The sequence below is a fragment of the Ahaetulla prasina genome, chromosome 4, assembly GCF_028640845.1.
Source record: "Ahaetulla prasina isolate Xishuangbanna chromosome 4, ASM2864084v1, whole genome shotgun sequence".
NCBI classification, from domain to species: domain Eukaryota; kingdom Metazoa; phylum Chordata; class Lepidosauria; order Squamata; family Colubridae; genus Ahaetulla; species Ahaetulla prasina.
Window position 1 is genome coordinate 79,906,920 of NC_080542.1, and position 17,346 is coordinate 79,924,265.

The following is a 17,346-nucleotide window of genomic DNA, read 5'->3' on the forward strand; positions in this document are numbered from 1 at the left end:
TTCCTAGTTATAATCAGAGGCAGCCTGACAATATGTCAGTTTCTGTGAAGACCTATGTGTACCGACCAGGAACTTGCAAATATACAGGAACAACAAACCTTGGTTCATAGCTAAACATAAGTAGCTACATCGTTCTAAAGAGAAAGCCTGTAGGCCTTCTCTTTGGCCAGAAATGTATTAACAAGGGAGAATCAGAGCAGCAAAAAGAAGCTACTCTGAAAAGCTAAAGAATCAGTTCTCAACAAATGAAGCAGCAAACGTGGAAAACTCTTAAAAATATCACCGGCTACGACAAACCTTCTTCCCAGGCTGAAGGAAATCAACAACTGGCATATGAAGATTACTGCAGATTTGAAAGGAAACTATAGCCACCTATCTCCACAACCCCTATCTCAGACACACCAACAACAGCCAAGCCTCCTACAACTGACCCCATCTCTGACACACCAACCACAGCCAAACCTCCTGCAACTGACCCCATCCCATTGGGTTCAAAACCCCTAGTGATCACAGAAAAGGAAGTGCAAGACCTATTACACAGACAAAAGCCAGGAAAAGCTCCAGGCCCAGACAAGATAATTCCTCCTTGCTTAAAAGTTTGTGTTGACCAATTGGCCCCCATCTTCACCCATATCTTCAATAAATCACTAGAGATGTGCTATGTTCCTTCTTGCTTCAAATGCTTGACTATCATCCCAGTGCCGAAGAAGCCCTCCATCAAAGAACTGAGTGACTACAGACCAGTTGCTCTTATATCCGTAGTTATGAAAATGTTTGAAAGGCTAGTACTGTCCCACTTGAAAACCATCACGGATCCACTATTAGACCGCTTGCAATTTGCATACCGAGCAAATAGATCAACAGATGATTTGTTAATATGCTCTGCACTACATCCTACAACATCTTGAATCTCCAAAGACCTATGCAAGGGTCCTCTTTGTAGATTTTAGTTCAGCATTCAACACCATCATTCCAGACATTCTTCTAACTAAGCTAAACCAGCTAGCGGTACCTGAATACACTTGTAAGTGGATCATAAGCTTCCTAACAGACAGGAAGCAGCAGGTGAAGCTAAGCAGAATCACATCAGATACCTCTACAATTAGCACAGGGCCCTCAAAATAGAACACTACACACCAGAATAACTAGACACAAGAACAGTTTTTTCCCAAATGACATCATTCTGCTAAACAAATAGTTCCCGCAACACTGCCAAACTAGTTATTAAGTCTGCATTACTATTAAGAATAGAATAGAATAGAATAGAATAGAATAGAATAGAATTTTATTGGCCAAGTGTGATTGGACACACAAGGAATTTGTCTTGGTGCATATGCTCTCAGTGTACATAAAAGAAAAGATACGTTCATCAAGGTACAAGGTACAATCTTCTCATCGTTCCTATAATCTATCTCCTTCCACTTATGACTTGTTGCTGGTATCCTTATGATTTATATTGACTGTTTTCTAATATGATTTGATTGCTTATTTTTTCCCTATGACTATCAGTAAGTGTTGTACCTTATATTTCTTTCTTTTTTATTGAAAAAGTTTTAAGAAACAAAAACATTTCCCCCCTTTTTTCCCCCCTCCCTCCCAGAAAACCCCTTCCCCTCCTTCCCCGGCTTCCCGGTCAATCACAAGGTATTGTTATACATAAACCAAACATAGAGTAAAATTTTCCCTTCTAATCCAATTAACCTCATCCAAATCTTTTCATCTCCCAACCCCCTCCCCATTACATAAAATAATACTTCCTAATTATTCAAAGTCAATCTGATATTTCTTAATCTGATATCTTTTTTGTAGATAATCAATCCATTTTTTCCATTCAATTAAATATCTTTCCTGCGTATTGTCTTTCAAAAAAGCTGAGATTTTAGCCATCTCAGCCAAATTAATGACTTTCAATATCCATTCTTCTATTGTAGGTACCTCTTCTTTCGTACCTTATGTTTCTTGATGAATGTATCTTTTGTTTTATGTACACTGACAGCATATGCGCCAAGAAAAATTCCTTGTATGTCCAATCACACTTGGCCAGTAAAGAATTCTATTCTATTCCTATTCTGTTCTGTTCTATCCTGTTCTATTCTAATTTCTTCTTTTCATTAAACTAGACATAACCAATTCCAGCAACTGTTCTTTATATGTTTTAGCCTCCAGTCCCCTAATCATCTTTGTTACTTTTCTCCGCACTCTTTCTAGAGTCTCAACATCTTTATTTCATTGTGGTGACCAGAACTGGATGCAGTATTCCAAGTGTGGCCTTACCAATACACTTATATATATGTGTGTGTATTAACACTTCACATGGTCTTGATTCTATCCTTCTGTTTTATGCAGCCTAGAACTGTGTTGGCTTTGTTGGCAGCTATAGCAAACTGCTGGCTCATATTTTAGTGATTGTCCAGTAGGACTTCAAGATCTCTCTCACAGTTATTACTATTGAGTGAGATACCACCTATACTGTACCTGTGCATTTGGTTTTTCTTGCCTAAATGTAAAACCTTACTTTTTTTACGATTGAATTTTATTTTTTAGATAGTTCAAGTCTGTCAAGATCCTTCTGAATCTTAAGCCTATCTTCTGGAGTGTTGGCTATTTCTGACACCTAGTGTCATCTGCAAATTTAATGAGTTCCCCATCTATCCCTTCATCTAAATCATAGATGAAGATGTTGAGTACTGGGCCTAAAACAGAGCCTTGGGGTATCTCACTGCATACTTCCCTCCAAGGAGGGATGTATGCAGTTCTATTGAAGGCTACTCGTTGAGTGCAGTTGGTCAGCCAATTACAAAATCATCTGGTGGTGATGTTGTCTAACTTACATTTTTCTGTCTTATCAAGTAGTAGATTGTAGCCTACTTTGTCAAATGCCTTGCTGAAATCCAAGTAAATTATATCCACAGCATTCCTCTGATCCACTGATTTTGTCACCTTGTCAAAGAATGCAATAAGATTTGTCTGGCATGATCTGTTTTTAAGAAACCCATGCTGGCTTTTGGTTATGACTTTGTTTGCCTCTAGGTGTTCACTGATCCATTGCTTGATAATCTTTTCCAGAATCTTCCCTGGTATTGAGGTCAGGCTGATAGGTCTGTAGTTTCCTGGATCTATTTTTCCCCCTTTTTTGAAGATGTGAACTACTCTGGTAGTTCCTCGGTGCTCCAGGATCTTCTTAGGCAAGTAAGAAATTGTATATAGATGCCTGTCCTGCTTATGGAATTCTTTAGTAGAAGAAAATTCAGAATGAATTCTTTACATTAAAAAAATGATAAGGTTATGCTGGAATTCAACACTGAATAGAATGAGCTTTGAACTAATACAGGTGATCAACACAGAACCATTCTTTTAGTAACTGGTCAAAGTTACAGTGACACAGAAAAAAGAACTTATGACCATTTTTCATACTTATGACCATTGCACTTACGAGCATTCCATGTGCACATGATCAAAATTTCGATAATTGGCAACTGGTTTGTATTTATGATTGTAGCAATGTCCTGGGGTCCTATGATCACTTTTTATGATTTTCTTACAAGCAAAGTCAATAGAGAAGCCAGATTCACTTAACAATCATGTTACTAACTTAAAAACTGCAATGATTCACTTAACAATTGTGGCAAGAAAGGTTGTAAAATGGGGCAAAACCTACTTTCTCATTAGCATTAGAAATTTTGGCCTCAGTTGTTATAAGTCGAGAACTACCTGTAGGTGATTTTATTTAATTCATATAGATTTCACAGAAGACAAGGTTGGAAAAGCTCTTCACAACTTAAAACCATCAATTTCTATTGGACCCGATGGACTATGTGCATACTTCTTAAAAAAACTTTCCATTAATATAGCAGAACTCCTAAGTACTATCTTTGATAAAGCTTTCACTACCAGTTCTCTTCCCAAACTTTAGTCACTAGCCACAGTCATCCCTATCTTCACAAAAGGAGACCCCCAGCTTAGTCAAAAACTACAGACCGATCTCCCTTTGCTGCGTCACCTGCAAAGTCATGAATCAATCATCAACCAATCCATTACCTCACACTTAGAAACTAACAACCTACTCTCCAACAAACAATTTGGTTTCAGGAAAAAATTATCATGTAACTTAGAACTTCTCCACTGCAAAAACATATGGACTTCAAATCTCGATCAAGGCGAATCAATAGATGCAATCTACATAGACTTCTGCAAAGCTTTTGACTCAGTAGTACACGATAAACTTCTCCTAAAACTAACATCCTATGGCATCTCAGGACCCCTCCACAAATGGATATCTGCTTTTCTGTCTAACAGACAACAAGTGGTCAAAATTGGCAATGCTTTATCAAATCCTGTTCCTGTCAAGAGCGGCGTTCCTCAAGGCAGCGTCCTTGGACCAACACTCTTTATATTATACATTAATGATCTCTGTGACCACATCTCAAGTAATTGTGTTCTCTTTGCTGATGATGTCAAACTATTTAACACCACAGACAATACTTCTATCATTCAAAACAACCTTGATCATCTATCCGCTTGGTCTAAAAATTGGCAGCTCCAAATTTCAACCAGCAAATGCTCAGTCTTACATATAGGAAAAAAGAACCCAAAAACTAAATACATACTAGATGGGCATTACCTTACAGACGACCCCCATCCCGTCAAAGACCTTGGAGTTTTCATGTCAAATGATCTAAGTGCCAAAGCCCACTGTAACTACATAGCAAAAAAAGCTCTTAAGAGTTGTAAACCTAATTTTGCATAGCTTCTTTTCCAAAAACACCACACTACTAACCAGAGCATATAAAACATTTGCTAGACCAATTCTAGAATACAGCTCGCCAGTTTGGAACCCTCGCCACATCTCTGACATCAATACAATTGAACGTGTCCAAAAATATTTTACAAGAAGAGTTCTCCATTCCTCTGAAAACAATAAAATACCCTATCCCACCAGACTTGAAATCCTAGGCTTAGAAAACTTGGAACTCCGTCGCCTTCGACAAGACCTAAGCTTAACTCACAGAATCATCTATTGTAAAGTCCTTCCTGTTAAAGACTACTTCAGCTTTAATTGCAATAATACTAGAGCAAATAATAGATTTAAACTTAATGTCAACCGCTTTAATCTAGATTGCAGAAAATATGACTTCTGTAACAGAATCATCAGTGCTTGGAATACTTTACCTGACTCTGTGGTCTCTTCCCATAATCCTAAAAGTTTTATCCAAAAACTTTCTACTATTGACCTCACCCCATTCCTAAGAGGACCATAAGGGGCGTGCATAAGCGCACAAACGTGCCTACTGTTCCTGTCCTATTGTTTTTCTTTTCTTCTTCCTATATATATGCTTATACCTCCTTATATTTACCCATATATGTGTTTATTTACTATATAATCTTTTTGTATGATACCTACATATATTGTTGTGACAAAATAAAATAAATTAATTAAAAAAAATTGTTCTGTAGCAATTCTACAGTTTTTTTTTTATTTTGGTTATCCTCTGATTGAAAACTCCTTAAGCCTAAACTTAGGGAAGTTTGCAATAGGAATCTGGCATTTTGGGGCTACAGAAAGTCTTTGAGTTCCTCTTTTCTCTCAAAGAAAATTTTCAAGCATAGTTTAACTTCTGATAATTCTCCAGTCTCAGTAGCTGGATTTAAAACAGAAAAATAATAGGACTACATTTTCTATATTAAACATTATCATAAATTATGTTTTCCACATCTCCTACCCAGAGTTACATGCAGATTATGTTAAGTGAAAGGGACACGGTGGCTCAGGGGCTAGGACATTGAGCTTGTTGATCGAAAGGTCGGCAGCTCAGCGGTTCAAATCCCTAGTGCTGCCGTGTAACGGGGTGAGCTCCTGTTACTTGTCCCAGCTTCTGCCAATCTAGCAGTTTCGAAAGCACGTAAAAATGCAAGTAGAAAAAATAGGGACCACCTTTGGTGGGAAGGTAACAGCGTTCCGTGCGCCTTTGGCATTGAGTCATGCCGGCCACATGACCACGGAGACGTCTTCGGACAGCGCTGGCTCTTCGGCTTTGAAACGGAGATGAGCCCCCTAGAGTCGGCAACGACTAGCACATATGTGCGAGGGGAACCTTTACCTTTTACCTATATGTTAAGTGATGAATAGGAATATATATGAATAACCCTGAGAAATATTGCTAGCTTGGTAAAATGACTTTCCTTATGTGGACCAGAATATCCAGAATATATTCTAATCTTATCATAGACTTGCCTTTTAAAACTTTTTAATTGCATACCAGTGGTAAATGTTATAAAAAGTTCCACTGCACAAGATGGTTATCACAAGTTGACTGTGGTAATTTTTTTTTAACAACAAACATAAAAAACTCATCAAACCAGTTACAATGTGCTGGTGGGGTGTTAACATATCTTCTTGTGCAATCTCAAAATAGACAACTCTTTCGTACATATATCTTATATTATCTAGGTCTCTTATTCAATCTAGGTCTTTTCTAACATATCTTTCCTTCTAACCAGTAATAAATTCCATATTTTGTAATATTGCTTATTTTCTTGTTCTCTAATTTCAAATGTCAATTTACTCATCTCTGCACATTCCATCATCTTCCTAATAATTTCATCTTGTGAAGGTAATTTCTCATTTTTCCAATTTTTAGCAAACACAATCCTGGCTGCTGTAATGATATTCACAATATTTTACATCTCTAGTATATATTTCGGGTATAATTCCCAACAAAAAAACTTCTGGTTTAAAGTCAATATGTTTTTTAATCATTTTCTCCAACCACATGTGTATTTTAGTCCAATATCTTTTTGCTTCAACACATGTCCACCACATATGGTAATATGATCCAGGTGTCTGATGACACTTCCAACATTTTTCAGATTTAACCTTGAACATTCTAGCAATTCTTGTCGGGGGTAGATGCCACCTGTAAATCATCTTATACAAATTCTCTTTATTTGCTGTAGACATTGTCATTTTATAATTATACATCCATAATTTCTGCCATGCCTCTAAATCTATCCCATAAGCAAAGTTCTTCCCCCAAGCAATCATTTACTTGTTCTTCCTCCAATTTAACCTCTAGTAAATATCCATACAATTTCCTAATCAAGTTGTCATCTGAACCTGTTAAAATCTTTTTTTTTTTAAATTGAAAGAGTTTTAAAAAAACAAAAACATTTTTCCCCCTTTTTTCCCCCTCCCTCCCAAAAACAAAACAAAACACCCCTCCTCCCCACCCCCGGCTTCCGGGTCAATCACAAGGTAAAGTTATACATAAACCAAACATAGAATAAAATTTTCCCTTCCAATCCAAATAACCACATCCAAAGCTTTTCGTCTCCCAACCCCCTCCCCATTACATAAAATAACTTTCTAATTATTCAAAGGCAATCTGATATTTCTTAATCTGATATCTATTTTGTAGATAATCAATCCATTTTTCCATTCAATTAAATATCTTTCCTGCGTATTGTCTTTTAAAACGCTGAGATTTTAGCCATCTCAGCCAAATTAATAACTTTCAATATCCATTCTTCTATTGTAGGTATCTCTTCTTTCTTCCAGTATTGTCCAATCAACAGTCTTGCTGCTGTTATTAAGTTCAAAATCAATTTAGTCTCAATCCCTGTACAATCCGTTATAATTCCCAAAAGGAAAAATTGTGGCAGGAACTTTATCTTCTTCTTCAGTACATTTTGAATAATCCACCAAATTCTTATCCAAAAGACCTTAATTTTCTTGCAAGTCCACCAAATATGAAAATATGTAGCATCATCACAATCACACCTCCAACATTTCGCTTGGATATTAGGATACATACATGATAATTTTTTGGGATCTAAATGCCATCTATAAAACATCTTATAAAAATTTTCCCTTAAATTCTGTGCTTGTGTAAACTTAACATTTCTAACCCAAATTTTCTCCCATGTTTCCAACATTATTGGTTCCTGAATATTCTGTGCCCATTTTATCATACAATCCTTTACCAAATCCTTTTCCGAATCTATTTCAAGCAACACATTATACAATCTCTTTATATGCTCCTGGGTCTGATTTCTAATTTGCTTTATTAAATTTTCCTCCCTTTGCATTATACCAATTTTTTGATCTTCTTTCCATCTAGCACTTATTTGCCCATATTGAAACCAAGTATAATTCCTCCCTTCTTCTTTTAATACCTGTAATGATTTTAATTGCAATCTACCTCCTTCAGCATACAAAAGTTCTTTATATGTAATAATTTCCTGTTTCTGTTCTATATTTGTGTTAAAATCTTATCAAAACTCGTTATATTGTTATAGAAGCCTTCTGTTTTAGAATCTTTATCATATCTGGATTGCATTTGCAAATAAGAAAACCAATTCATTGTTATGCCTTCTGCCTCTAATTCTAGCTTAGTTTTTAACTCACTCTTTTCATTCAACAATTAATTGTATCTAACAATTTGTTCCTTTCTAAATGTTATTGGATATGAGAATGCCTCAATAGATGATACCCAAATTGGAATTTTTAAAAAATAACCTTTCTTTATCTTCTCCCAATTTGATAACAACACCTCTTTAACTAAATGTCTTCTAAAATATCCCTGTTGTTTTAGCTTGTCCATACCATAAAAAAGCATGCCATCCCAACAACAAATCATGTCCTTCCAAGGTTCTATTATTTCTTAGAGTTATCCATTCTTTAATCCACATCAAGTTTGCTGCTTGATAAAACAATTCCCAGTTAGGTAGCCCAAAGCCCCCTCTCATTCTCACATCTTGTAACAATTTTAGTTTTATCCTCGCTTTTCCCCCTTGCCAAATATATTTCAACATCATTTTATTTAGTTCCACAAAATATCCTCTCCCCAGTTTAATTGGAATGGTCTGGAACAAATACAAAATTCTAGGTACTATATTCATCTTAATTGTTGATATTCTTCCAAGCAATGATAATTGTAAATGTTCCCATTTTGCCAAATCTGTCACAATCTGCTGTTTGAGTTTATTATTATTATTCTCTTTCAACATGCTACACCTTGCAGTAAAATATATCCCCAAATATATAATTTTGTTTGTAACCTGCATCTCTGAGCGTTCTACCAGTTCAATTTTTTGCTTCATTAACATATTTTTTGTCAAAATCTTCATTTTATCCTTATTAATTTTCAAACCTGCCACTTTCCCAAATTCACCTATTTTATCAATCAAGCAAGTTATAAATTCTAATGGATTCTCAATAATGAAAACCAAATCATCAGCAAAAGCTTGGAGTTTATATTCGTTCTTTTGGATTTTCATACCTTTTAACTCTCTTTCCTCTCTAACATTTCTATTTAATACTTCCAGTGTCAGCACAAACAGCAGTGGTGACAGTGGGCAACCTTGTCTTGTGCCTTTTTCAATTTGGATCGCTTCAGTCAGTTCACCATTTATCGTAACCTTAGCTGATTAGGTATATGGTTTCTATTGCCTTAATAAACATTTCACCAAAACCCATTTTTTTTTCAGTTGTAGAAGAATAAAATGCCAAATAACATTATCAAAAGCGTTTTGTGCATCCAGAAAGATCAATGCTGTCTGTTTTTCGGGATGGGCCTCATAATATTCTAAAGTGTCCAGTATTATTCTCATATTGTTTTTAATATGTCTTTTGGGCAGAAATCCATTTTGATCAGAATGTATAAACTCATTCAAGTATCGTTTAAATCATTTTATTAAAGCAAAGATTTTCTAATCTGAATTTAACAGAGATATTGGTCTATAATTTTTAACTTGTTTTAAGTGAGTATCCTCTTTCGGGATAAGCGTGATATAGACTTCTGTCCAGGTCTCAGGTATTTTCCCCTTTTGCATCTCTTCATTCATAACCTCTAATAGCGGAAGGTCCAGTTGTTCTTGAAAAGTCCCATAATATTCAACTGGCAGTCTGTCAGGGCCTGGTGGTTTTCCACTTTTCTGTTTTTTAAGCGCTTGCATTAGTTCCATCATTGTTATGTTTCCCTCCAACATCATTTCCATGTCTTAAGAATCTGAGGTAAATTTGCTTTATATAGATAATGCTTCACATTTTCCTCATCAATTTCCTCTTTTCCATATAATTGCCTATAAAAATTTTGAACAACTTTTTTCTTCTCTTCATTCATATATTGGATCTGGCCTTTATTATCCATTAATTGCGCTATTCTATGATTTTCTTTCTCCTTTTTGAGTTTGTAAGCTAACCATCTACCTGGCTTACTAGCATTTTCAAAATAGTTCTGTTTTGTCCCTTTGATTTTTTGCGCTAGCTCTTCTTTTTCAATCAGAGCCATTTTATGTTTAATTATGTCCATTCTCATTTTAATATTTTTTCTCTCTGGAAATCTTTGTAAATCTTGCTCCCATTTCCTATAGTCATTTTCTAGTATTTTAAAAGTTTGCTTTTTCTTATGGTTCCTTCTCCCTACACAATCTATCATCAAACCTCTTACATATGCTTCCATTGTATCCCAACGATTTTGAGTTGAGGTGTCTTCCTTTTTATTTTCCTTAAAGAAGAAAGTCAATTCCTTCTCTATTTTTTGTTGAAGCTCTTTATCTTTTAAGATCATAGTATTTAAAGTCCATCTAGATCTTTTCTTTTGGCCTTTCCATATCAATGTCATAGAGTTATGCTCTGCCCAGGTATTAGCTTCTATGTCAATTTTTTCTATATTGAAACTCATTTGTATTGTCGTGAGTTTACTGTGGTAATTGTTGAACCTGAATTGCTGAATGTTAGCATAGTTAAGATTCACAGGATTCAGATCCACTTCATTTTCTGGATATGATGTGCTTATTTCTTATACAAGCAGAGTGTGTGCTACAGTAAAAGTTTTATTTGTAGTTTGATTTAATTGTAGGGACATGAAAGTTTCTGGTGGAACATTTAGGAATTATTCCCCCATTTAAAATATAGGATAAATAAGGGTAGTTTTGAAATCAAATGTAGTTCTTTTTTAAAACAAGGCTTATTCAACCTTAAGTACTATAACCATGTCTACTTAAACAATAATATCTGTGTCTGCCAGGGGTCTGCAACCTTAAACAGTCAAAGAGCCATTTGGATCCATTTCCCACAGAAAATACAACACCAGGAGCCACAAAACCTGGGTGGGTGTGGCCAACTCCACATCACTCACTCCCAACCAGTCACATGACCCCCCTAGCCACGCCTTCCCAGCCGATCATTAGAGTAAAGAACCAGTTGTTAAAAAACACCGGGAACCACAACCCCCCTCCCCCTCTCTCTCCCCCTCTTTCTGTATCTCTGTGTCTCTCTGTTACAAGCTCAGTTATTGTCATTGAGAACTATTTTAGCATAGTATTAAGATAGTTATTATGGTTTATTCAATAAATAACATTTAAATAATCCATGATTTATTATCTGTAAATATGACTGGAGAATTGTATCATAGGTTTGATTGGTCATTGAATGTCATATGTTAAATTCTGTACTGCAGGTTTACATGCTAAATTGTAAATAATAAATCTTATATTGTGCAACTAGTAGAATAAGTTTAGGTATGATCAGAAAATTACTATTGTATATACCGTATTTTCAGACTATAAGACCTATAGTCAGATGCTTATAGCACCTGACTATAAGACGCACCTAGGTTTAGAGGAGGAAAACAAGAAAAAAAATATTTTGAACCAAATGGTGTAAGTAATGTATTTAATAATATAGCAGAATAATATTTCAACCATATAAAGTCAACAGCGGTATTAAGAACCATTATCACTGTCATTAACAAATGAGGAGAGACTTTAAGCTTCAAGCACTCTTCTAATTTTCTGGAAACCCAAGTACTCATCATTGCTAATGTCAGAATTTATGAAGCTCAGTTGCTCACAATCACTGATGCCATTTTCTTCACTATACAGGTGAAACTCAAAAAATTAGAATATCATGCAAAAGTTCATTTATTTCAGTAATGCAACTTAAAAGGTAAAACTAATATATGACATAGACTCATTACATGCAAAGCGAGAGAGTTCATGCCTTGATTTGTCATAATTTTGATGATTATGGCTTACAGCTCATGAAAACCCCAAATTCACAATCTCAGAAAATTAGAATAGTGTGAAAAGGTTCGATATTCTAGGCTCAAAATGTCCCACTCTAATCAGCTAATTAAGCCCTAACACCTGCAAAGGGTTCCTGAGCCTTTAAATGGTCTCCCAGTCTGATTCAGTAGGAATCACAATCACGGGAAAGACTGCTAACCTGACAATTGTGCAGAAAACCATCATTGACACCCTCCATAAGGAGGGAAAGCCTCAAAAGGTAATTGCAAAAGAAGTTGTATGTTCCCAAAGTGCTGTATCAAAGCACATTAATAGAAAGTCATGTGGAAGGGAAAAGTGTGGAAGAAAAAGGTGCACAAGCAGCAGGGATAACCATAGCCTGGAGAGGATTGTCAGGAAAAGGCCATTCAAAAGTGTTGGGGAGTGTCACAAGGAGTGGACTGAGGCTGGAGTCAAGAGCCACCATACACAGACGGATCCTGGACATGGGCTTCAAATGTCGTATTCCTCTTGCCAAGCAACTCCTGAACAACAAACAACCTCAGAAGGCGTCTTACCTGGGCTAAAGAAAAAAAGAATTGGTCTGTTGCTCAGTGGTCCAAAGTCCTCTTTTCTGATGAGAGCAACTTTTGCATCTCATTTGGAAACCAAGGACCCAGAGTCTGGAGGAAGACTGGAGAGGCACACACTGCAAGATGCTTGAAGTCCAGTGTGAAGTTTCCACAGACTATTGATTTGGGGAGCCATGTCATCTGCTGGTGTTGGTCCACTGTGCTTCATTAAGTCCGGGGTCAACGCAGCTGTCTACCAGGAGATTTTGGAGCACTTCATGCTTCCTTCCACAGATGAGCTTTATGGGGATGCTGACTTCATTTTCGAGCAGGACTTGGCACCTGCCCACACTGCCAAAAGTACCAAAACCTGGTTCAATGCCCATGGGATTACTGTGTTTGATTGGCCAGCAAACTCACCTGACCTGAACCCCATAGAGAATCTATGGGGCATTGCCAAGAGAAAGATGAGAGACATGAGACTGAACAATGCAGAAGATCTGAAGGCTGCTATTGAAGCATCCTGATCTTCCATAATACCTCAGCAGTGCCACAGGCTGATAGCATCCATGCCACGCCACATTGAGGCAGTAATTGATGCAAAAGGGGCCCAGACCAAGTACTGAGTAAATATGCATGCTTATACTTTTCAGAGGTCCGATATTATTCTATGTATAATCCTTGTTTTATTGATTTCATGTAATATTCTAATTTTCTGAGATTGTGAATTGGGGTTTTCATGAGCTGTCAGCCATGATCATCAAAATTATGACAAATCAAGACGTGAACTATCTCGCTTTGCATGTAATGAGTCTATCTCATATATTAGTTTCACCTTTTAAGTTGCATTACTGAAATAAATGAACTTTTGCATGATATTCTAATTTTTTGAGTTTCACCTGTATATGGTATCATCTTCAGTTCCATCTAAGGCATTGCTAATGCCACATTTTTTGAATGACCCGTGCAACGATTTCGTCCTTCACTGAGTGCCATGATGTTTTAACCCATTTACAAACTTGACTGATAGTGGGCTCTTCATTCATCCAGTAGGTGTCAGATCATGATTACCAGCAGCCATCCATTTGTTCCATTCTTCTCGCATATAGACTTTAAATGGTTTGTTAATGGAAACATTAAGAGGTTGCAACTGGCAGGAATTACAGCTAGATGAGTCCTCACTTCTTTAAATCTCTTCTTTGTGGTTTCGCTAATATGTGCTCTAAACTGGTCAAGCACTAATAAAGCAGGTTTTTTTCAGAAGCCCTCCAGGACGTTTAGACCACACTTTTTCAACCCATATTCTCATTCCATTTTTGTCCATCCATCCTTTCTCATGAATACACACAACTCCTTTTGGAATCACTTCTTTTGGAAAGGTTTTCCTTTTGAAAATTAACATCAGTGGCAATTTAATGCTGCCTGCACAGCAAGACAACACAATATGTAATGTATTTTCTCATGTTCTGAGGTTTTCACGGTTATGCTTTTGACATCTTTCAGATCAACAGTCTTATTAGATGGCACATCAAAGGTTAGCAGAGCTTCATCCATATTCCCAATCTGGCCAATTTCAAAATTATTTTTCTTCCTAATGTCTATTATTACAAATGTATGAAAAGATTCATGCTCTTTTGCCATTTTTTGCGCAATTCTAGTTTTGGTGTGCATAGCAAGGCCATATTGCCTCATAAACCTGAAGCACCCTGATGGTGATCCAGTAAAATCCTGAATACCTTTCTCTACTCAATGCATTTGGCTTCATATATTACCATTTTTGTAGAACCTGCGAAATCATTATTCTGGTGACATATGATCCATTCTCTCATGTCCACCTTTAATTGTGGCCACTTTGCAGCAAGCCCACGAAAGTTGTGCTTTTATCTTTCATTTTTTGCAGCTGATCCACCTGTTTCCTCCAGTCTCTTATAATTTCTTCAGTTGGAGGTGGTCCAAAATGTTTCTCCACTGCTCTATTTCCATGTTCCTAAGCATATTTCACTACTTCCAGTTTAAAAGTATTTTTTTCTGCTTTGACATCCTTGTACTGATATGTAGCGTCAGGAGGTACCGTAGTATTTTTTTGGAAGAAAGAACTGTCAGTAATGTGTCTATAACAATACAGTGCACTGTAGCTGAAATCATTTTTATATATTCATACACAAGATATTGGTATACCATATACAGTATATGCCACACTAGCTCATTACGAGGGAAATACTAGGAGTGGGGAAAGAGGAGAAAGCAGCCTCCTTCCCTCAAGCTGATTGCTTCATTGCCCATTTCTCTATTGCAGTGCAGCTTTTCTGCCCACAAAAGCCTTGCCAGAGAAAAGAAAGAGCTGCCGGGAAGAAGCCAGTCGGCCCAGGAGTTGGATACCCTTTCCTCCCCTGCCCTAAACTAACAATAGCAAGCTGAGAATTTTAGGACATTGGTGATTCTTTTCATCCTAAAAAAAAAAAAATTCTAGCAATGTTATCTTTACAAAGACAAACAGGCAGGCTCTAGCATGCCTGCCTTTGCTAATAAAACACAGTCTGCCATCCCCAAATTGCATCAGTGGCTGTGGTAAGTGAGGAAGCCATACCATACCCAGCAATGATGGGGAAATGGATGGCAAGAAGAGCCCCATCTCGCCATTTGCGCCCCAATGAAAGGCAGTAGCAACCCGCTTCTCTTGCCCACCCTCTCCGGTGCTGGAAGCCAAGCTATACCTCTCTCTATGTGTCTCTCTCTGGGCTCACAGTCCACACAGGCCAGGAAGGGCGCACTTGCAGCAGTGCGGCAGGTAGCAGTGGTGCGGCAGGTGGTGGCAAGGCGTCCTCGGCGAACCGCTTAACTAACAGGGCAGGTAGACATACAGCGCGCCCAGGCCAGCAAGTGGTGGGATCAGCTGATTCTCTGAACTGCACTTTAGCACTGGTAACAGCTTTAACAAGCAGTTTGGCCTAACTGGCTGAATCCTACCTCTGTGTTGCTGCCTAAGCTGGGGAATGCTGGAGCCTTCACAGGCAATCGGCAGTTGGACTGGTCTCCCAGAATATCGCCAGTCAGCTGCCTGTTGCTGCCGCTGCACCAACTCCCTCTCCCCAGGTATGGCAAACGGCTAGCTGATGCAATATTCGATGTATAAAACGCACTGAAATTTTCACCCACTTTTAGGGTGGGGGGGAATGTGTCTTATACTCCAAAAAATATGGTATATCAAATTTCCCAAAATATTTATATTTTATAAAGGGAGGGAGAAATAACTGGATTATATGTTTTTTTTCCATCCTAGTGATGTTCTGGCACTTCCCATTTTTAAGCAAGAAGACTCTAGCCTTCCATCTGGTAATGACACAAAACATCCACCATTTCAATATGTTATGTCTGCTGCAACGTCCCCAGCAGTCAAACTGCATGATGAAACACTTACTTATTTAAATCAAGGTAAACATTTGTCTTTTTTGTGAAGGGGAAGGGAATACATAACACACACACACATATACATACATTGTATATTACAATATATATGCAGGTTCTTTATGACCATAACAGTTAGTTATGACTATAAGAGTTATGACCATAACAGAGCCTGTCCATTACAGTTGTAACTCATGATGGTCATAATTTGGGTCACTCATGGGGCCAGTCTGATTTTACTACTTTTTTTTGCAGCAATCAAACAAATATTGTGGTCATTAAGCAAACACTGTTGTTGTTAAACCAATGGTTCGTTAAGGGCCGGTTTTGCCAGAAACCAGAAGAAAAATGTCAGGTCTCAGCAAAACCATTGTAAATTGGGACACTCAAAGGGCTCTGAATGCGGTTCGGTTGCTGTGTATGAATTCTCAAACGGAGAAACACAGAAAACTGCAGTAGGATTAGCAGACTTAATTTAATTTTTTCTCTAAGTTGATTTAAAAAGAAAAATACATTTTTAAAATATTATGCATGTTGCATGTTTTCTACAACTAGTAGAAAATGTAGTTTTCCTGATTTGTTCAAAGTTGCTTTATTTGTTTTACTGATAATAAAAAATTACTGATTAATAAAAAATTCTATGCATATATATTTAAATAATATATCAAATTGTTTCATTGAGGTTCACCTTAATATAATATTTTAATTCATATTTTGTATCTTAAAATTATTGCTAATTTTGTATTTTGCGACATAAATATACCATATGTAGTCCTTAGTGTTTTGTTAAAAAATAGGAACAGTGGATTGAAGCTAGGTTCAATAATACTTGGAAAGACATTGGTGACAATTAACTTATATTACTGTATATACTAATGATGAACCAAGTGTAAATCTAATAATAAGAAACCAGTTTAAAAATGCATTTAGATAATTGATAATGATGACCACAGTATTTTGTTTTCTTGCAGTTTCAATCTTTCATATTTAGAAACAAATAGCTGTTTATAGTTTGCAAAATTGTAATTGTATTCTTTTTGCTTTATTTGCATGTAGACTAGCTTTTAGTTGATCCTGCTCATAATCAAAGTTGTACAATTATCTAGATTTCAGAATATGTGTGAATCTCAAATATAGCATTTATTTACGTTGTGCCTAGCAAAAATAAAGTGGCTATTTATGTTCATACATAGAGACATAGCTGGAAAAAGTTTCTGAAGTGAATGATTAAACCTTGCAAAAGATGTAACTTTTTTTTTTTAGTAAAAAAAGTTTTATTTCCATTTTCCAACAACCTATTCAATATACAGTCTCTTATTCAACATTAGTCATTAACTTTCATTTGTTACTTATTTGGACCTGC

At 36.6% G+C, this 17,346-nt stretch overlaps 1 protein-coding gene across 7 annotated transcripts in view; it reads left to right on the forward strand.

Annotated features, from left to right (window-relative positions):
* The window catches only part of UBP1 (upstream binding protein 1), a 127,585-nt gene that overhangs the window by 23,712 nt on the left and 86,527 nt on the right, over positions 1-17,346 (forward strand). For 5 of the 7 annotated variants that reach the window (XR_009155173.1, XR_009155174.1, XM_058183982.1 and 2 more), the window contains exon 2: positions 15,859-16,010. The exons of the other annotated variants lie outside the window; for them this stretch is intronic. Coding sequence is in view for 3 of the 5 variants with exons in the window: in XM_058183982.1 (XP_058039965.1) it covers positions 15,859-16,010 (152 nt within the window). In the remaining 2 variants the exon portion in view is untranslated. The remainder of the gene's footprint in view (positions 1-15,858; positions 16,011-17,346) is intronic. 7 annotated transcript variants of the gene reach the window in all.